Source organism: Chrysoperla carnea, chromosome 2, assembly GCF_905475395.1.
Source record: "Chrysoperla carnea chromosome 2, inChrCarn1.1, whole genome shotgun sequence".
Classification (NCBI taxonomy): Eukaryota; Metazoa; Arthropoda; class Insecta; order Neuroptera; family Chrysopidae; genus Chrysoperla; species Chrysoperla carnea.
Genome location: NC_058338.1, coordinates 8,828,658 through 8,852,451, shown reverse-complemented (window position 1 = coordinate 8,852,451; position 23,794 = coordinate 8,828,658). Strand labels below are relative to the sequence as shown.

The following is a 23,794-nucleotide window of genomic DNA, read 5'->3' as shown; positions in this document are numbered from 1 at the left end:
AAATATATCTATATTCTGTGTAAAAAAAACGCAAGGATTTACATCTATATTTTTTATAAATCCGTGCGTTTTTTATGACATAGAGTGTACATTATATATATAAAGAAAAAAAATAATTGAGTCGATGATGCGGAGTAAAGTTTTGACTGTGTTAATTGTTGAAATACTCTGTATAGAAAGTGTTGAATGTCAGTGTTTGCATTATTCTAACTAAATTAGAAAAGTTTTTAAAAGCGATACAATTATGACGGCGTTTTCAAAAGTATTTTTTATATTTTTTTCGTTCGAGAATCTTTCACGAGACCACTTGCCTATCTTTTATAGTTTTGGAGAAAATGGACACGAAAATTTCATCCGAATTTGTGTCTTCACGGGTAAACATATTGATGTTTACGAAATAATGTTTCAAACAAAAGTTCTTTATATTTTTTTAAGGAACATTTTTATATTAAAATTTTTATTCTATGTTTAACGTCTTTTACTAGGTGGGTCGTATGGATCCAAGACCTTGACTATTGTTGCTCATTTACGAACTTAAACGCACTTTTAAATTCATAAATCACAACTAACAATCTAAATAGGTCTCGTAGTTTAAGCCAGAAACCTTCTTTCATATTCGTAAATGTTAAGGCCTCCAACTAAAACTATTTTCAATCCTAAACCTTTCAAAGAGTATCAAAATTTGGAACTTTCTATAAGTATATTACACAGAGTGTCCCAGGAGTAACGGACGCCTTTGTTGCATCAAGTAGAATTCCCTTTTTTATCCGATGCACGGATATTTAGCCATTATTTAAAATAGGCATGCCAAACAGAAGCGTTATGCGAGAATGGTACACGAGAGCTTCCACGTTACGTGTGCAAGCGTGTGACGGTGCAAAAAGGGACGAGTATAAGTGTGTTGGATCAAAAAATGTAAGAGGACTTGTCGTTTTTAATTTTTATTATTTACGTGGTGTAACAACGACGGTATATAAGATGTTATTTTTTATGTAGTCGGGTTTTTGTTTATAACTTTTATTTGTATAACCAATAAAAATGAACTAACTGGTTTGTGATGATAATTTAATATTATTGATGAAGGTCATCAATGGTCATTATGACGTATACTTAATGTATGCATGTATGTATCCTCATGTGACTTGTATGTATTTGTGTGACTGGACTGACTATATGGTTGTTCAACCGAAATTACAAACAAAAATAATGACATCATACACGAAATATATTGTAAGTACACTTGAAAGATTAAAATTTGAACCCAAATAAGAATTATCAAGAATAGTATAATAAACAATCGATGGTGTGTGGTGGTGAAATGGTTTCTAGCGACCAGATCATTAATCTGGCTGATCTGTTGATAAATCTAACAATGGTTTACATTTTATAACGATTGTAAGAATTAAAGGATGATTCCATATGTGACTGACACTACATTCGACCCAAATTGCGTTTTATTTTGCGTCATATTATAATTACTATCATGCTAGCAGTTTTAGTTTTAGTAGACACTACAGAACAAAACGTGATTGACACAACCGTCGCTTTGAATTTTGGCAACTTGTCAAATTTTGGGAAATTTGGCAATCCGGATTAGTAAAGATCCGTTGTAAATCTCGGAAAAATTATTTATTTATTACACGTATCTTACATAGAAATAAGATTATAGTTATATTTAACACTCACTATCGTCCACGATTTCATCAGTTAATTTCTGTCTCATGTGCTCGACTTTCCATACTATTTCAACGATGATTCAAATTATTTGACCAAGAGTGTTCATTATTCAATTAATAGATTCCTAGAAAATTAATAGATTATCATCACATCATGCAACCATGTGTTTAATTGGATTAGATCCTTTTTTAGCATAGCTTAGAGGTGAATACATTATTCGAAATTAGTAACTTTATCTGGAAAACCAATATAATTTGGCAAGAACTAAATAACGTTTTAGTATGAGCTTCAGTCATATGTTCATTATTCATAATTCATATGTAAATTGTAACCTTCCGCAACATATTCCTAGGAATTTGTGTTGATATATTTGTGGTTTTCGCTATTTGAAACAAATTCTACCATAAACATCAGCTGTTCTTAATAAATTAATCTCTTCAAGCTAACACAGCTAATTAGATGACTTATTTTTCTTCTAGATGATATAGCTAATTAAACCTCGCCAAATTTACTTGTCGGACCCCAAAGATAATTTGATTGAAAGTAAATTAGCACTTGCGCATTAGCTATTTGTCATGGCACAGAAAATAGTGCAGGTGAAGATAGGGAATCGTGCATTCGTAATAGTTTAACAAACTCTTTAAAGACTGGCAATGTAAAACCGTATGTATATCACATATAGTGGAAGCGATGGGAAAAATAGGTCATATTTACCATAAAAATGCATTGTAATCCGATTCATATATGTATGCAAAAATTCAACTCAATCGTAAACCGAAAAGTGGGTCGAATTTAACTTGTAAGCTTCGATTAAAAAGAAAGGACAAGTGGGACTAAATAAAATCTTATGAAAAAGTGCTTTAAGTCAATAATAAGTAAAGTATTAAGTATTATAGTTATAGACTGTATTACACCCTTTGATTCATGAGTTTCAATTGATGAAACGCAAGTCATACTTATATCAATCAATTGTAAAGTTACCACAACTTTAACAAAGAGTTTTTCCTTATAAAATTGATGAATTCATAGTAAACTTAAATATATTGTTAGTCCAACAGAACGAATACCTGATTAAAAAAAACATTTTTAATTTAAACAGAATTCATGATGATCTCATTTTAATTATCCTGGACTGTAATTATCCATTTCCCAATACAGACTCATTTTTTTCTCGAAAATATGAACACACAAAATATCGTGACATGATGTGTATGTAATGAATTGTTTAGAAATAAGTCATGTGCTTTGAAAACAGTAGCAGGGGGAAAGTAGGGTAAAACCGGATGCGCAGATCAAACCGGATAATAGCTCGCTTCCGTGATTAAATATACTATCGGTTCAATAATATTAGGAATACTATTTCTTACTTATTTCTTTCGATTTTACAATGCTCTAAGTTGTTTTGAAAAATATATTTTGCTTTAAAGATTAACACTATCAAAAGTATAGTTCCCCAAGAATAGTTGTATCATATAAAAAAAATTAATTTTACGTTCTTTCTAAACATGGCCCAAAGATTACAGACCTAACAAATTATCATTTTCTGTATCTCTGAATCAATAACGACAATAAAAATGCACACAAATTTTGAAAGAAAGTTTTGAAAGAATTTTATATTAGTTTTAAAAATTCTAATCAATAAGCATTTATTTCAAAATAAAAACCCATATCACATTTTAATCATATTTGTGAGAAACACTCACAAAACTTCCATATAAAGATAAAATCAACAAACACTTCTGGCTAAAATCTGAAGCGCTAAAATCTTTAAGGTCGCTCTACCTAGCCTAAAAGGTACCATAGGACTGCCGAACGTCCTTAAATAATCTGGCGGAGATAATGAATCTAAACCTGATATGGTTACCGTGATATAGAAACATTCCAGAGAATTGCGAAAGCAACGAGGTTACTAGAAATGGCATGAGCTTGTGAGACGCAAGTATCATTAGGGATACGGGAGTTCTCTTTGAGAATTGCAAGCTGCTCTTAGATGAACTCTTAAGAAATTCCAATCTTAGGTGGGCGGAGAAATGAACTTGTGGTACTCCAAGACTGATATAGGCGGAGTACAAAGGTAGGCGTTCCGAAGATCTTATCTCGCTTCAGAGAGCCTTTATAAGGAAAATGGTTGTAGCTATTACAGGAAACTGGCCAGGCGTCAGACACCCTGAACGACTGAAGTAGCCCGTGCATCACGATTATTGCAAGAGATGTCACAGTGGAGAGGATGGGGAAACGATGTCTTATCTTTTTAATCACTGTCCAACTTTTGCCATGGAAAAATGAACTCATTTGAGTCACGATCTCTCCGACCTGAAGCCCGTTGACGTAAAAGCACTCTTTCTGTTCTTAAACAATTCCAAATGGTTTATGAAGTCGTGGCGGGGTATGTTTCAACCCTATGGTCTTAATCTAAGTGTCCCATCTCAGGATAGTCTTTCACTTAACGCTAGAATGTCTCTATATTATTTAAAATTCTTACTATTTGTTTGTTATAACGATTACATGGACACCCTATGATTGCACCCTATAGCCAGATAAAACGTTGGAGGGACGAAATTGTTAAATGTACTGGAGGTCTGTGGATGCGCTTGGCATGAAATAGAGAAATTGGAAGCTGTTAGGGAGGCCATTTGCGCAACCAGTGGTCTGAATTAAGAAATATTATTTTTATAATATTTAAATGATTAGTGTAACAATAGATGAATTAAGCTTATATTTTGTATATAGAAGTCGAAGAACCATTATTTCTAAATACAGTTAATTGAAAAATGTGATATACATATTATGAGTGCATGATGTCATTGTTTTTGGGGGCCATAATAATACGACACTACATAAATACATATGTTATTATTCTAAAGCGATAACAAAACCATACAGACCGACCGCATTCATTCTATATGGATTATATTTCCCTATGATAACATAAACACTTTACACAATCATAATTTTTAATTTTAATATAAAATATTAATATAAAGGTGTACTTTTGTTTAAAATCAAGTGTTTATTTTAACATCGCATAGTTCGTTCATTGTTCTGCGGCCGCGGCCGTCGTCTACTGTACTGTATATAGTATAAAATGAATATTTTAAATGTTACTTAGCTGATATCTACTTAGCTTACTTAAGTTTAAGTCAGTTGACTAACAAAACTCAACTCAAACAGTGTATTTTAATAATTGTTTTTAAGTCGCATCATCAATTCTTTCATCTATGGAGAAAAGAAGTAGTGGAAATATTCAATTTTATTTTATGAGCGTTGAATATAATGTTATATTGACAGTCAGTTGAATTCTATTTCCTAGTGGAGTTTGATGTTTGTATAACTAATTTTTGTTTCGCTCTTATTCGCTTGATCTTTTTTTTCGCTTGTGTTTTGTGTAATTAATTTCGGTGATGTTTTCAAAACAATAAACATTATAAATTGATTTGTTTTGGGTGTGTATAGAATAAAACTTTAATGCATTTAACAACGACTGTTGTGGCAAATGGATGCCGTTTTAATTCAGTTTTTAGTGAATATTGTTGTAAAAATTCATGTAAGTTTGTTGAAAATTGTAAAAATTCATGTAAATCTCTTCTTGGTTTTTTAAATTCCGGATTAGATACTTTTTTAAATACTAATCTTGATTGTTAAGTAAAGTACGAAAATCTGCCTTTTTTCTTTGAATAAAATTAATGTAAAAACAAAAAATGCTCCAGCATTTTAAAATTACGTTGTCGCAGTTAACGTTAACAATAAATCAGCGATATACAATATTTTAAAATCACGGTCTCTGATGAAGGCAGAATATATTAAAATAAACGAGCGATATTAGCTTGTATAATTTACCCCGAAATGATTACATTTGAACGATTTGGTAATGTCAAACATAAACTTCTTAGTAGAAGTAGATTTTTCCATGCTTCCTTTAACGAGATATGAGCTTTGAGTTTTTCCATATGTTAGTAATAATAAACTTAATAAGAAAAAATCTATAGCACAAATTATGTTCGTCCACTTTTGTAGAATCTTAGTTTAGGCAAATGAAGGTATAATCTTTAATTCCTTTTCAAAAACTGCATTTCAGTTTATTTTATGCTGAAAATTGTTTTTTTGAGCAATTTAAAAAAACAATTATTTTAAAAATATATTTTTTAATTAAATGAAAATTTGTAGCAATTTAAACGACTAAAAAAATTAAGTAAAAGTTTGGAGTTAATAGAATTTGTTTATTTGTACATGATTTTAATTTGTATAGTAAATAAACAAAATTGGCAAATTTCCAATTAAAATGACGTTAATATGTCTGTCATATAGAAATTTAAAATTCAATCAAACTTTGCATCTGGTAATTTGTTTTTATGCACATATTTTATGAATGGCTTCCATTTGGCGAGTCTACCAAACTTTCTTTCTACGTCTCTTTTCGAAAGTGCTGCGTTTTCGGTCTGAAAAAATGCAGCAGAATTTGTCGGATATTATGACCACTTGATAACAGTGGTAGACTCGCCAAAAGGAAGCCACTCACGCAAGTTTCAAGCATATATTTATTTATCATTTAATAAAAAGGGTACTGTCCTGCGGGGGAGCGTTACTTTTAAACTGCGAAGATTACTTTAGCACTTTATTGTTTGCATTTTTAAAGTTTACTATACAAGAAAATATTATTTCCAATTTAAGTTGTTTTTGTTTTTCGAAGTATTTACAGGAAAGGATTTTATCCTTGAAAATATGACCACGCTTTAAAGGTGCGGTCATGTCAACTTGTTTTATCATAATAAAACAATTAAGATGTTTGCATATCAGATTAATATATTTGCTAACGGTTTTTTTTAAAGGTGTGAATTCAGATTGATAAACAAAATTTATTTTCATAAACTTTAAAAAGATTTTACCAAATATAGTGTGTATTAAAAATTGAAGAAAAAAGCAACTATATAGTTAATAAAATTTTAAAACAATTTCAAAATACATCGTAGTTGATATATTGTGAGGTTTGAGAGATAAGAAAACTTATCTGGAATAAATATTTTTTATCAAACTTTGAATAATATTTATTTTTATCAAACATTGGAGATAATATTTGGTTTCCTGATTCTAAAGAGTACTTCTTTTTCACAAAAATCTTTCATAAACCACAGTTTCTTTCCGGTATACATAATTTTATGAATTGTATGAATTTCATAGATTTCAATTCGCCAATTTTTCCTTACGTGCTCTCTCAGAATGCCAAGCTTGGGGATGGAATTAAGCTTGAGGATATTCGGCAAACTGTAGTTTGCTAAACTTCGACTAAGGGTAATAGATCAGTTCTTCTTTAATCAACCTGGCTAAGGGTAATAAATCAAGACTCGGTGTTCCAACGATTGCTCAAGGCTAGTAAACCAAAGACATAATATACCGTTTCAAAGCATGTTCGTTGAAATCTCTAAAATACTGCAACATGTACAAACCATAGTGCAATATTACTTTGTAGGAACTCTTAGGTTAGGTTATGGTATAGGGTCTCTGGTGATACCACCTCTCCTCTAATAATCAGGGAACTTATCACCTCCTCAAGTATACCTCCTTCATGCATATAGTGCACTAGCCCATCACAACTAATTAATTTATTTTTTAGTGTGACGGTGGGAATTGAACAATCTACTTTAACCAATTGAGCTACTAAAGCTGACTACAAATAATGAAATTGAATGCTTGTTTCATTTTCACGTTTGCATCAATAAATTATCCATTCTCATCGTTCTAGTTTAAATAAAGACACCAGAATGATAAATGTAGTTTATTAGAAAGATTAATAATATTTTAGTATTTGTACATGTAATCAAATCAAAATAACATTATTAAAAACATCCTACAAATTCATTTATACTGCACCAACAAACTAACTCTATTTATACATCATTTGATTTAATTTACTATCATATCAACTGTTGCTCTGCGTTTATAAGCTATAAAAACATTTATTATGCTCTTTATGAGTCAGTACACTACACTAAATGTAAGTAAAACAAGATAGTGATATTGTAGTGGCATAAGACCATCTTATTTAAATTATACTAGAGTTGAATGTAAAAAATAGCATATTGGCAGGGAGCATTGTAGGTGGATGGGACAATTAGAGCGACGTCAGCGCTCCCCGTGGCTTATTTTTGTGTTAAAAACTGCATGTTGTGATTAATTTTCAATTGTTTACATGTAAATGGTATAGTTATCATCAAATTAAAATTATCGAAAAATAAAAGAATATGAAATGTATCAAGGTATACCAATTTTAGTCCCAAGTTTGTAACGCTTGAAAATATTGATGCATTGATGCTACCAAAAAAATTTGGTATAGGTGTTCATAAAATCACTTAATTAGTCCATTTCCGGTTGTCTGTCTATCTGTCTGTTTGTCGGCAAACACGATATCTCAATAACGAAAAAGATATCAAACTGAAATTCTTATAGAATGTTCAGGACGTATAACGTGAGGTTGAGTTCGTAAATGAGCAATATAGGTCAATTGGGTCTTGAGTCCGTAAGATCTTGTAAACCGTTAGCGATAGAGCAAAACTTGTAAAAATTTTTCCTTATAAACAACTTTTGTTTGATACATTTTATCCTAAGCATCACTGTTTACACGTGAAAATGAAAATTAGCTTAGAAACATTATATAGTACGTATATACCTATTGTTTATAATAAGAACACAGTCTATATATGATATTTCCACAATTAACTCAGTCAATTATTTGTTTTCACTTGTAAATTAAAATAGAGATGTTAAATATTTGATAGAAAATACTATAAAATTTTCAATGTAAAATATATACACAATTCATGAACTTATATGTCTATCCATACAATTATATTAATAAAATATTGAGTCGTTACTATGGTAACATAACTCATGCATGGAGCGAATAGATTGTTGTATAAAAAAAACATAATATATAATGGTGTATTTGATTGAATTAGAAGACGAGTAGGCATTACAGAAAAGAGTTGGTTAGTCTATACACTAAGTCTAGACTCAATTCAACATGATGATGGCTATCTTCCTTCATCTTATTCAATATTATCGTCATATTGCAAACGAGAGATGATGTTTAATAAATACGATACGAAAGTCACATAATACGATAAAAGTTTTGTGTTTTTTCGACATACAAAAATGCGACAAAATTGATTTGTGTTTATTAGGTTTTTTATATTCATTTTTTGATTCGTGATGTGAATTTTGAATTAAAACTAACCACGCCAGCATTTTAAGAGTAACATAACTGTTGTGCCTTTCAATAGAAATAGTCTTGAACTTCCTGGGAGGGAAGTTACTATTTTCTTCATTAACTAAAATAAAAAATTGTTTGATATTCTTAGTTTTGAGTTGTCTGTTATATTTTACTTCATAAATATGTTTATACGTGATAACTATTCGAAAATGATACGATTCTTTTGAAAGTTTTACGCAACTATATCGGTATATGCGTGGGAGCTTAGAGGAGAGGAAGCGGTATAATTACGTCAAGCTTAAAAAATCGAATTCCTGGCTAATGACGAATAATAGACTCACTGTTTAAAAATGTAGCGCTTAGGAAAACTCAGGCTACAGATATAATTTATGATTTCATTTTGTTCAGTATGTAATTTGTATATCAAGGCTGTAATAAAATTGCCTGTAGTAAATTACAAGTGAAATTTAAAAAATTTAAAAAACAGCCGATAAATTTTTGGGGTGCGGAACCCAAAACTCATACTTAAAACATAGCTAAGAACACTCTCCGTTAAATTACCTTTCAAACGAAACAAAAAATATCAAAATCGGTTCATTCGTTTAGGCGGTACGATGCCACAGACAGATAGACAGACCGACACACACACGGAGGCGGTAAAACTTATAACACCCTTTTTTTAGTTCCCGGCTTAAACTAACTTTATGACATTAAATCTTGTGAATCAATTTGAATAAAATTGGTGCAAAAGTGTATTAACATTTGATATTATTTTCTGTTGATTAATTAAAATGTTAAAATTAAAATCACTGATGTGACAAATGTTCTCATATTTAAATATTAGTGTAGGAAAAAAAAAATTGTTAATTTGATTAATTAGAGAATATATAAACAAATATTATATTAATACTAGCTAGATACTCGCCCGCTCCACTGGACTTAAAAGTAAACACCACCGCTTTATAGCACCTACCTCTCTTGATCTCACTTATCCCCCTTCGATAACACTGGAAGGGATTGTTTTACGCAGGTAAAAGATATGCACAGTTTTAAATTTTTTTAATTGTAAAATAGTCATAATTCATTGAGTATATCAGAAAAGATGGTCATGAATTGTTTGGCATTTACTATTTTAAATTTTTACAGAAATGTTTAAAATAGTAAACGTCAGATTAAATTTAATTTTTGTAATTTTAAATTATAGCTCATGTGTTTTTCTGATGTATGAGATATATTTCTGTACAGTTTCATTCAGAACCATTGGCTAGTTTTAGCGTGGCAAAACAAACAAACAAACATCCTTACTTTCTCATTTATAATATATAGGGATCTCACATTTACACTTTTATTTTTCTTTCAAACTTTCATATTATGTAACAAAAAAGTATGAAGACAGTGGGAGCATTCAATTTAATCACTATCGGAGGAAATATTATTTTATTTCTTGCATTATACCGAGTTTTAAATTGATTCAAACTAAATTTTCTATTTTATTTTTGACAAGGATTCATTCGTAACATAATATTTTGGTGGAAGAGGTGGGAAATGTTCCAGTACATTATATTCATTTCTCAAAATATATCACAAGTTTAACCACACCCTTATTAGTTTTCGATATAATAACCAAAAAAAACTTATCTCCGACAAATTTGAACAAAATCACAATTCTTGAATTTGAATCATGACATGATAGTTGCGTGAGTATTTTAAATTATGTAAAGTTCATTTTTAGGGTTCCGTATTCAAAATTTTCCAAAACATAATTTTATTAATTGTATAAAAAAAAAATAATTTTGAAAATACTAAAAAATTCCTAACGTAAAACCTCCACTTTAGAACACTTATAGAATACAGAGGGGTGCATAATTTGGTACATAATTATAAAACATATTAATTTCTTTATTATCAGTTATTGGCTTCGAAACTTTGGAATTTAAAATTATTTAATACTATTGCCTATATTTTCTAATAAACCGATTTTATTAATATTTTTTTAAAAATTCGTCATAAATTTTGTAAAGATAAATTTAGAATTCCTTGCATACAGATTCGATTCAGACTTGACAACATTTAAAAACTATAAAATTGTTATCGTAAACATATTTAGCATAAAATAAACAAATTTTATATTCAAATCATCAAACAACGTGAGTATTTTCAAACATCAGTAAATTCCACGTGAAATTTCATTCAATAGTATCGTCATTAACTTTTTTTTTTACCCGACTGTCAAGGAGTGATTATGTTTTTCGCGCGTATCTTGTATATATGTATCTAACGTGTCCTTAGATATGTGTTTGATAAAAAAAAAAGACAAAATGGAGGATTTTTGGCGTGAAATAGCAATACTTTAATAACTAGTTCTTTTAAATTTATCTAGAAATCGGATGAGTGTTAAAAATATGGACAGTTCCAAGCGTTTAACTTTAAGCAAAATATTAATTATTCTTACGAGAAAAAATATATTGATTTAAGGCCCTTAAAAAAAGAAATTTGGTTACAAAATTAAAACACAAAGATTTTTGAACTGTCGGTCAATGAACTTAAACCAATATATTAATCGACAAATTGACAAAAATTAAATAAAAAAAAATCCCCTGTAGACATTTCGACATGAGCGACCGATATAAAATTTTATAGAAAGATTTTTGAACTTGGCATTGAAATAAAGCCGAATCGAATTTTAGTCTCCAATAACAATTCCTTGTTCATATTTCACACTATTTTGCATGTTAAACATAAAAAGTAACATTTATGAAATTTAATATACAAATTTTTTACTTGAAACAATTGACTGATTTAAATGCTGAAATACCATGTATAGACAGTGTTGATTACTCTATCACATAAAACATATACCTATACATGTCTCACATACATAATAATCCCATATTAATATATACTATAAAATTTGCATCTAATGTGTGCTCTCATGAGTAAGCAGTGATGTTTACAAAAAAATGTTTCTTACAAAAGTTGTTTATTTTTTTATAAAGACCATTTTTTATATTTAAACTTTTGTTCTATCTCTAACGGTTTACAAGATGGGTCCTACGGACTCAAGACCCAATTGACCTAGGTTGCTCATTTACGAACTTGACCTCACTTTTTACGTCCTGAGTGCGCTGTAAATATTTCAGCTTGATATTTTTTTTCGTTTTTGAGTGTTGGACACAGATGGACGGACAACCGAAAATGTACTAATTCGATTACCCTATGAACACCTATATCAAATTTTTGTTCATAGCATCAATATTTTTAAGCGTTACAAACTTGGGATTAAACTTAGTATACCTTGATATATTTCATATATACATGGTATAAAAATGCGTATTCATATTGCCCCGGATGTCTGATTGTCTGAATTGATGACAATTTATGTCTCACGTGAAACTTATTTCTTGTCTGTTCTCTGATGTTCTATCTCTGTCTAGAATGTATAATTTTGTTGGTAAAATTGCTGATTGATGCAATGTTAATGAAAATTCATTTTGAGTGTCATGTGTATTTTTTTTCTTATCAATTTTATTTATTTTTTCTCATAATTGGCATAAATAGATGCTGAAACTTTATACTCGGAAATCTTCCAGACTTTAGCACTAAAAAAAGTGAAGTAATAAGAAACCATGAGTTGTTTATGAAGAATTTAATATTTTTTTAACATTGACATTAAAGTAGTTTTATGGACCGGTAGCTAACGACACTTTAAATTGTCTTATAAACTGTTGCCTACCATTGAAATTTCCGTGTATCAAGCACAGTAGATGACTCAACTTTTTTGTCGGACGAAATGATTCAAGTTTAGAATGTATAATTTCCCAAGCATTACTAGCGAATTTCCGATGGAAATGGTGCTATTGCTTTTGTATTGATAGAATTTCCGTAAAATTTCTTCAAATGTTCATCGATCATACCTAATAGATCGCTTAATTTTTGAAAAAAAAAATTATTGCAAAATTACAAATGCAATATTCGATTTTACGAAAAATGTTTTATTTTTTTCAATCATTGAGGGAATTCGCTTAACTAACGCAGCTCCTGCTCTACGAATTATTATTAAATTTTAAAGATATATACCACATTTGAAAGGTTTGCAGATTGTAAAAAAAATTCTTAATTCTTGAAATATTTAAAAGTAATCGTAGTCTTATTAATTACAAAATTATAAAAGCCGCAGAACAGATGGGCGGAAATCTGTAAAAGGGTTGGCATTTATTTTCTATAACAATGATACGATAAAAACCTTGATACAATGTAATATCTCATTTCTAAAATTAAATATCCTATGTCTTTGATGGTCTTTGAAATCAATTCGTGACTTGAATTTTTATATTTGATAATAAATGCATGTTTTATTTTATACATAATGCTGATTGTGCAAACTGCGTCATAAGCCTTTTCATCTTTTAAGCGGGGTAATCTTGGAGCTCAGTTACTATTGAAATTTCTTTTCTTTTATTACAAGACCTAACTTTTCGAGTACCAAAGTTCTAAAGCAAGTTTGATTTCATTTTCATGCATTTCTTAGACAAAATTCGTTTGTGTAGCCTGGTTTTTCTTCTCCACGCAAGATTTTCAATCTAATTGTGCTGGCTTTGGACGAAAAATAAACTTACAAAATGTACCGTTTAAGAAAAAGCACGCTAAAGAAATAATATTAAGATTGAATTTTGTTCATTATGCAATTTTTATATCATATCTGTTATAAAATTGCCTATAAATAAAAAGAAATTAAAATATGTATATCATTTCTATAGGCTGTTTTAGAAAGTGAACTACTGTTGTCATTTTAAGATGAATTTTCGATTCGAATATATTTTCTAATTTTGGATTCTTTTCTGTTACAGTATACGAAATGATTCAGTGTGCTCGTGTTTGTGGTACTCGTGCTACCAGTGGCGGTGTAGTAAATCAATTAACAAATCTAACGCCACAACAAAAATATTTAACATTTGGTGAATTTTGTGTATTCGCTGATGAATTAAGACGACATGCAACATCCACATATTTACAAAAAAATCATCAACAACAGAATAATTCACAACATGATGGTCGACAAAAACCTATCAATAATAATAACGCAAATATCACAAATAATCGTGAGTATCTTGAATTTCATTTTTTTTCCCGTCACGCAGAAGGTTTCCTTGTCGAAAAACCCGAAATTTTTAAAACTAGCTCGTTTTAATTTTTTCTTTGGAAATTCACTTAAAACTGACCATATTCTAAAAAAGTTGTATCTTTAAAATTAAATATTTCGATTCCGATTTATTTTTTTCAGATTATTTTGATCCGTTTTGATTTTGTATTGGTTTTGATTTTTATTAATTTAAAACGATTCGTTTTGTTATAATACAGAGAGCAAAATTCTTTTATTAAGATTTACTCTTTTCTGTTATTTAAAGGAATCCAAACAAAGTATGAAGTCTTTTTGGGTGGCTCATGTAATCCCACAACATGGCGTGCAGATACTGCAATACCAACATTAAACAGTTGGGGCATATCATATTATAATCCAGTAAGTATCTCGTTTATTTTCTTTTTGTTTTTATGTAATTGTAAAAATACCAAGTATCTCGAAATTATGTTTCTTTCAGTATTAACCCGTAACAACTTTCGGAAATTTTCTGGCATGTTCGTGTACTTTTTTTATGATTTATTTATACTATAATTTTTATTGAAAGCATTCTTACTGGTACATAACCTATAAATATATTTATTTTCTGTATAAAATTTTCATTTTTAATATGCCCATCATTTATTCAAATTCGTACTCAGTAAATTAAAGAATATTTGCACAACCATCGTCAGTAGTTAAATTTATTCATATAACACATTACGTCATCATCCTTATATGAATATCAATTCATTCTTTGAGATACTTTGTATTTTTCTTAATATTCATGCATGTCCATTACACAATTAAAAAAAAAATATTAATGCTGCCAAAAATAACAATTAATTTGTAATGTGTTGTTTATTTTAAAATTTTACCTACAGCCACGTCATTATGTTCGAGTCATGATGTAAAAATGAAAATAATTTGTTGTGTGTTGAGAGTGACATCTTTCATCTGTAACGTGAATGATATGATCATTTTGAATGGATGTTTGAACGTGATTTATTTGGCGTATAAATGCGGCTCATTTTGAATGAAGGTGTATAGTTTTATTTGCTTATTATATTCAATATTTGTTCCCAACAAAAAATAAAAACGCTTTCACTACTGCTGCATTCAGGTTTTTATTCAAAAAAGGTGCGTGTGCTTATGTGCATGGTCTACAAAATATACTAGTTTTTCAGTCTGTTATTTGTACAGAAATTTATCGTAGGGGTGATTACATATCATATGTGACTGGCATTTGACTCAAAATGCGTTTTATTTTGCGTCATATTATGAATACTATTAAGTTAACGCTTTTAGTTTTATCACGGTTTTATGATTGATTCTACATTTATATCTCTGTAGTTAAAAATGTGCTCATAAAACTTTATAATATAAAATACAAACGTGATTGACACTACATGCAAAAAGTAGTCGTGTTCGATAGTGTTTTTAAACTTCGAATATCTTCCTCTATGCAGAATTTATTATTTTAAATTGTATCTGGGGCCAAATTATTGGAAAAAGGTAAAATAAAGAACCTTAGTGTTTTTAGAATCAAATATATTAAAAAACCAAACCGTGACTGACACTACAAACTGAAAAATTATCTTCAAATTAGAAACGAATAAGATATCTATCGGAGAATATTTACGATTGGCTAATTCATACCAAATATGATAGTTTCTCTCTCTGATACGATATACTATAGTTTCGCCATCTGTGAGTAAATTAAACAAGTTATCAGAAGTCTTAGTCGGTAATGTAGGTAAGAAGAAATGTTTAGGTATGAATAGAAACATTTATATGAATGTGTGGGTAAAAATAAATATGTAAAATCTAAAAATTTCCAATTCCATTTTCAATTCTACTTGGTTTTTATCAAAATGCAATAAATGCTGTCACATAAAAATGATGTAAATTGCTTGACATAAACAAATGATCGAGTACAACTAAAATATTTTACATAAATTACGTAATTTATGCTTAACGCAATTATTTTGCGTATGAACGCATTACTTTATAAAAATTTTAAACAATTTACACAAACCTGAGGTCATTTTATTTAATATTTATGTTACTTAATGATACCAAATTAATTAATACATTTATATTTACAATATTCATAATTTCAATATGAAATCATTCATTTTATTTTGAATAATAAAAGTAATATAATAATGCTAAGTCTAATATAAGTTTCAAAATTTTTTAATTGAAAATTGTTGTTGATAATATTTAGTTTCATTATGAAATATGACATTTCAAGAACAAAACCTACGTATTACTTTCCTTCGTAGTACAATAAAATTATTTAAAAAATCATGGTAATAAGGAAAAAAGTGTTGCATCACAGTATTGTTTATTTGGTTTTAATAACTTCCGCAAAATCGAATTCTCAAGGCTGAGGTCTTCAGGCTGGGGGGGGGGGGCAATCAACAACAAAAACTCTGTAGCGGAAGTAATTTTGCATATTTCCGTTTTTTATTCAATATTGACTAGCTTCAAAATCGACCAAGATATGAATGATTTAAGAATTGTAAACTATGAATTGCAACGCCATCAATTGGCGATCATAGTTCGTACTAATTAAAACAGAAAGTGGACCCGTTTTCAGTGGTTTAAATGTAGACTAACAGCTGACAATATTTGCACTTACCATTTTAAAGGCCAATAAAAATATTCAAATCAGATAAACCCCACCGGCTGATGGTAATAATTTGTACTAATTAAAACAGAAAGTGGACCCGTTTTCAATAGTTTAAATTTAGACTACCAGGGTACTTACCATTTCGGTATATAAATCAGGTTATGTAGAAAATTTGAAAAAAGTTTGTTTTAATACTTTCTTTTTTTTTTTCGTATAGATATATAATTTTATTGTACTATAGTGATAATTTTAATATTTATTTTTATATAAGACTTAAATTATGCATTTTTCAAGGTTAATTTTAAATAGAAATGCATTTGCAATGAAAAATGATAAAATTATATCTACTTATAAAATTATCAATAAATTTTAATATTTGAGATTGTCTCTTATGAGTATGAGTATTTTTAAGTCAACTTAATAGAAATTGATTTTTTTAGTATTTACGCATATGCCAAAATATTTCAAATATACTTCAAATCTCATTAATATCGATTTTAACAGAAATAAATATACTAAATTATTGGTTTTAATTATTTATAGATTTATTCCCACAAATACAAATCAGTTTTGATAAAGGATATTTGCAGAACCCTAAACTCGTATTTAAAACATATCTAAGAACAGTCTCCAATAAATTGCCTTTTTCCTTAAAGCCATTTCCAAACTGAGATGATTTGGAAGATCATTATCAATTTTTAGTTTTCTCGGGTACGGAACCCTAAATACGCACTTGAAACATAGCTAAGTTCACTCTTCATTAAATTACCTTTCAAACAGACAGACACACACATATAGCGGTCAAACTTATAACACCTCTTTTTTTAGTTCGGGAGTTAGAAACTGTATAATAAAAGTTACTTACTAAATACGTTTATAATATAACTTACTAAATACAATTGATTAAAATACAAAAAACCGCTTAGATAGCCTGAAAAACACATTACCACTCCTCCTTTGCGTCCAGCAGTCGGGTAAAAATTAGACCTTATATATTTTTTTCTCAATAGTATACCAATATCTTTAATTAAACATTTGATAATATGAAGCGAAACGTTCCGTCTGAACAGATCTACAAAATGAACTAAAAATCTACAATTTGGAAAAATTTCATATTACACATTTGTGTATTATTCCTATAAGGTGGATAAAGGTGATTCAACACTTTTTTTTGTTAATTAAATAGTTCGAGTTGTTTTTTTTAATCAAACTTGCGGTCAAAATATTGTACAGGAAAATAACAAAGATTTTATTTTCTCATTGAAATTCTTATAATAATGAACAAAAAATATGTTTTATTTATTAGATTGTGTTCAACGTCAAATATTACACTATTTTAAAAATAGCTATGAACTCATATACAATATTTTAATTTTTTTTTTTGTTCTGCTGTTGAAATGAAAAACAAATATTAAAAATTAATGAATATTTTTATTATTGTTTCTAATTTTGTGATAAAGCAAATATGATTATTAAATTTTGACTCTCAAAATATTTTTTAATTTAATTTTGTAAAAATTTAATTGATTCTTATTGCAAAAAAAGTCATTTAATTTCAATGAAAATAAATAAATCTTTTATTTCAATTTTACTTTATTGGTTTTCTACTTAATTATATATAATATGTGACATGTTTCGGAATATGAATCGATTTTCAAACTGTTTTGTTTTCAACCCAGTTTGAAAATGTTTTCATAATCCGAAACATGTCACATATTTATACATAATTAACGCGTTCTGCACATGAGCCAAATATTTCGTGCCTAAAATATTCTTTAACTTTGTAAATCATAACCTGTACATAATTTTATATAAATTTATTTTTTGTGATTATTGAATGATGTTTGGGAGTGAAAATATTAGAACAGAGAAATAGAGAAATTTCCACAAATTAAAGCTCTAGGCAGCGCTAAAGTGAAACCCATAAACCATGGGATAATCGACCTGCTATCGCGTAAAATGGCCTTCATTGAAAAAAAATGAAATTTTGAATCCCTGAGTAACAATTATATTTTGTTTCTGTTTATAGCAAGTACCAAGTTGGAGTCCAGAATTAATCCAAATTGAACATCATGCAAAACAATCAGCCGATGTATTATTATTTGTTTTGGACAGTGAAACACGATGTTTAGCTGGTATGGTTGAAGTCGCACAACTTCACGCTGCTCAACGATGTTTAGTTGTTGTTGCGTTTGCCTATAAACCACGACAATTGATTTGCAATGAAGCAATTTCACCTCAGTAAGTAAATTTCAAAAAGATTTTCCAAAAATAATGCAAAAGTTTTTACTAATTGTGGTTTTATTGTTAATCTACAGGGAATATTTAGATTTATGGTATGGACAAAATACATTATTAGCTTTATTACGTCAAGATGAAACGCCAGTTTTTACAAATCTTAAATCTGCGTTACAGTGTACAGCACGAATTTTACGTGAATCGACTAACTCAAACGAGGATTATACTGAGGAAGTGCATATTGGTGATAAATTGAAGTAAGTAAAATTATGTCACAGTTTTCTGCCATTGTTTGTCTTTCATCTTTACATTCCCTGTCCAGATATATTATTGAGATGGTTAACAATCTCATTTTCTATATCAATTTGAGTGTCCCGGTAATGTACTTTATTTCGTCGCCAATAGATGTCAGGAAGAGTCATATTTTACAGTCAATGTTGCAGTTTTTTCCTGAAAACATGGATAAAACGACGTTTTCTAAAAATGAATCCTAGCTAGATCGATTTTTCGAACCAAAAACCCATTGAATTCTAATTTTCACCTCTTAGAATCTAAATTGACTATTAAAACAACTCGAAGATCTAGATCTAATCTGAAGTCAGAACATGATGACCCCCATCAAACTTTACAACTTCTGTTTAAATCGTTTTTTGATTGGTTAGCTACAAAACGAGATATTAGCCATAATAGATTAAAATGGTGCACCCTGTAGATCACTGACAGAATGGATAGGTTTAAAAAATATCTTAGTAAACTATATTTCCTCGAAAAATCACTCCCAAGAATATTTTCAAAATGATTTACGCAAATTTTAATGATATGCTTTGTATGTTTGCAGTAAGCTCCGTGATGCCTTCAATGCAGCCGATCGAACAAAATCTGGAAACTTGTCCCTAGCCGAAGTATGTGATGCATATCATATGGTAACACGTAATACCTTAAGTATATCCGATTTAAAATTAATCGTCCGGAACCATACAGACAATGATCACCAAAATACAATTGATATCAATGATATGCGTATTACATTCGAACAATTCTGTGGTATTGTTACGGAATTCACACAATCATCCACAACATTATTAAATGGAAACAGCAATGGCATTGATTTGGATCTTCACAGCAGTAGAGGTGCAAATACATTTAGTACAAATATTTATATTAATTGGAAAATTGCGTTTATTACAACACAGCAATTATTAAGGATATATGTTGTAAAACCTTTAACGAATATTATAGGTATCGAAACTTTAATAACGATTTTTTAAGTATCACACTTTTTATTTGCTGTTGGTTTTTTTATTAGTTTTTGTAAACAAGTTTTTATTTTTTGGTAAACACGTTTTAATTTTATATCTTGTTATAATTATTTAATATATTGAACATCTTGCATCAAGAACTTCTTTTAAGGTTGTTATGAAAATGGAAGATCGTCCCATTGTCCCTCTCACTTCGTCTCATGCAAAATACAGAGATCGAACTATCTACTGCCATCTTAAAATAATCAAATTTTTTTAATTTTAAGATAATTAAGTCGCCCTATTAGCTCAGTGGGTTAAGGCGTAACCAATTTCGTCCGCGGTATCCTTAGGGTAGCGGGTTCGATACCCGCCGTCGCAACAAAATTAATTTAATTAATAGTTGTGTTGAGCTGGTGTAGTGCATGGTATATGCATGAAGGAGGTGCACTCAGCCTCTGAAATTGAGAAGCTGATAAATGAAATTATCAGCGGAAAGGTGGTAAAACACATATATAGTATCACAATGGGTTCTATAGCCTAAGTGTGTCCTTCGTGGACAGCCAATATAACCTAACCTAACCTATCCTAAGTCGATGAAAAAAATATTTTTGCCTACTTTTTTTGCTATTAAAGTGGCTTGGTCGTCACGTGACTTGTCAACTAGGCAATTTGTAAGACGTAAATGTAATAAAATGCTCTAAAAATATCGTAAAAGGTTCAAAAACAGTTTTAGGCTCTCGTAAGAGGTCCCAAAACTGTATTTATTGTGATCAAAGAACTTTGAAGTGCATTTACCGCAAACGGTCATTTCTGGGTCTCGAGTTATGAACCTTAAATTATTGTGTTTATCTTCGTTTCCCCAAGAAGGAATGACTTCATATTATGGCTAGGTTTGGCTTATTATATGAATAGTTGACTGTCAATTTTTTGGAAAGCTTGTCATCAAATAGCATTTTTTTCATAACAACCTTTCCTCGATAAACAGGTAAAAGTTAATTAATAATACTTCTCAAAAAAATTATTTATTTATTTTATTATTTTTTCGTTTATCCTTAATATTGCTGCTTTTTTTCAATTACAAAAATTGTCTCTTAAAAGAAGCTTTAACTTGAAATTGAGAAAATCTAAGGATGCTATTAGTTGGATAAAATATCAGTAAAATGACACAGGACACCCGGTAGGAACTATGATTGAATAACAAGCACAATGAAGGAAGAATGGTTATAAAATTGTATTTTATATAAGAAATCAATTTTATGATCATGTCTTTAAAATTTTAGATAAAACGCCATCTACAATTATCACACAATAATCAGATGTTACCAAAGATCATAATCAATTAATTGTACAGCTTTAATTACAACCATAAAGATAATATATTATTATGTTTTTTTTGGTCTAGACTCTCAGCCCGCAAACAAATCAGAAACGGAACATAGCGCCAAAATTCGATTATTTTACTTCTTTTAAGAGTCAAACTATTAATTATTAGTTTGTTTTTAATATTTATCGAAATTTTCTTGTAAATAATAAGCAAATTTTTCTATTTTTAGATTGGGCTTCAAATCAATCATTACACAGTAATAACAATACAAATTACGAAACAATTGATAATAATGGTTGCATAACAACATTAGTAAACGATTATCATCGTAACAATATCAAAAATTCTTTAGGAGTATCCAGCATACATTTAGATAATCCAACTACACTACGTGATATTTATATCGGAGGTTCATATTCCACACAAAATCAAACATGGCGTGAAAGTGTTGCGATACCATTATTAAATCAATACGGTTTAACGTATTACTTGAGTCATTTGTATGAAATAACGGATCCGTTATCTGGTATGCCAGATGGTATGAGTGAGGCAGATGTTGATACAATGTTGGAGAATATTAAGAATCATACAAATATCGAAGCGGATATGGAAATGGAATTGAAAATGTTACAAAATAGTAAAGTTTTATTATTTGTGATAACATCGAATTCACGGTCAATTGCGTCGATGTTGTTGGCAGCTTATTGTATTGGATTGAAGAAATATGATATTATATTATGTGTACAAAAATTACCGGAAGATAATTGTAAACTTGGATCTGAAGAGGTGAGTTATTATTCTCTTCTGTTTCTACCAAAATCGCTACAAATTAGAAAAAACCGCAAAATAGATAGCTTCTAGAATCATAGGAAACATAAAAAGTCCGAAATATTCCTACAAATACTATTTTACTAAATTTTTTCAATATACTCGTAGAAATTGCTAACATTTACAAGAAATTTTTTGTCTCACCTTCTCTGTCACTGAATTTACATTTCATTAAAATACCAATTCTCTCTTTTCAGTTAACAAAATATGCAATCAAAGATTACAACAGAAGTCGAGCATATTTATCAGATATGGCGAAACGAGAAGAAATTCCAGTATTTGAATGTATAAATGAGGCTGTACAATGTGCAATTGAGCATACTTTACAAAGGTAAAATTGAAATAATGGACCACACTCATTTATATAAAATTTGATCAATACGGCAGCAAGATAAAAAGGAAAGAGGAGCCTTTACATAGATTGTACGATATTCGTACGGATACATTTTCGAGATGATGTTTTTAATACCTGATATTAAGTTATTTTTTTTAGTTTTTAATTACTTGAAATGTATCGAATGTTTGTAAATTTGAAACGCTTTCAGAAAGTAGTACTGTTTTTAAATAATTGTTGAATCTGTAATGTTTACCAAACAGTTCTGAACCCAGGACCTTTTGTTACGATTATTTAAAAAAAATAAATGGTATACATTATAGATTTGTAGGACTTTTGCAAAATTTTATTTGCAACAAATTCTGTTATAGTCAAATGATGAAGTAATTTGTCAAAAATTTTACATCACAATTAATATTTTCCGAAAAATCATAGATAATATTTAACTAAAATAGGAAATTAAAACTATTAATTAATTTATTTTTTTAATATTCGGCAGGATTTTTATTTTTTATTATAAGAGATAAATAAAAATTTTTTATTTTTGTAACAAAACAAATTTTCTTTTTTTTTTTTCTTTTTTTAAATTAAATTTTTAAAAGGTGTAGGTTCGAAAATTTCACTTAAGACATTTTTTTAATGAAAAATACAGAATTTTTATTATTAATTACTATAATCAACATTTTTAATTTGTAAAAAAAAAATTATTATTACAGTTGAATCTCAAATATTTTTAGGGAATTTTATTAGTCAGGTTCAAGTAAATTGAAAGTTACTAGTAATAAAAAGTGCCTTCGAAATTTTTATAACAAGATTCTTCAAAAAGAACTGTATATTTGTTTTTTCGGAAAGTTTGTATATAGATCGATATTCTTCTTTAAGAGAAGTGTGACGATCCTGGATTGCAGGAGTGCTTTGAAAGAAAGACGGGCTCAAGTGAGTCCATTTCCTCGTGGCAGGATCCGAACAGGTCCCGAGAAAATGAGATATTTAAAATACGTTTCTTCATTCTCTCCACTGTGTTAACTCCTGCAATAACCGTAAAACACTGTCAGGCGCAGGCGTTTAGCGAGTTCAAGTTCTTCGGAACGCATTCAATTGTACTCAGACCATATCTGTCTTCCTACCTCCATCTAAGATGGGCCTTTTTAAGATACTCTGCCTCATTCAGGAGCAGCTAGCAATTCGCTAACA

At 29.3% G+C, this 23,794-nt stretch overlaps 1 protein-coding gene across 1 annotated transcript in view; it reads left to right on the top strand.

The window, feature by feature from the left end:
• Positions 1 to 22,954, top strand: part of LOC123291437 — a 120,560-nt gene extending 97,606 nt beyond the window's left edge. Inside the window, exons 3-9 of the mRNA XM_044871727.1 lie at positions 13,729 to 13,980; positions 14,287 to 14,399; positions 18,665 to 18,876; positions 18,954 to 19,130; positions 19,712 to 20,004; positions 21,668 to 22,224; positions 22,464 to 22,954. Coding sequence (XP_044727662.1) covers positions 13,729 to 13,980; positions 14,287 to 14,399; positions 18,665 to 18,876; positions 18,954 to 19,130; positions 19,712 to 20,004; positions 21,668 to 22,224; positions 22,464 to 22,601 — 1,742 coding nt within the window. The 3' untranslated portion in view covers positions 22,602 to 22,954. The remainder of the gene's footprint in view (positions 1 to 13,728; positions 13,981 to 14,286; positions 14,400 to 18,664; positions 18,877 to 18,953; positions 19,131 to 19,711; positions 20,005 to 21,667; positions 22,225 to 22,463) is intronic.
• Positions 22,955 to 23,794: the final 840 nt, after the last annotated feature.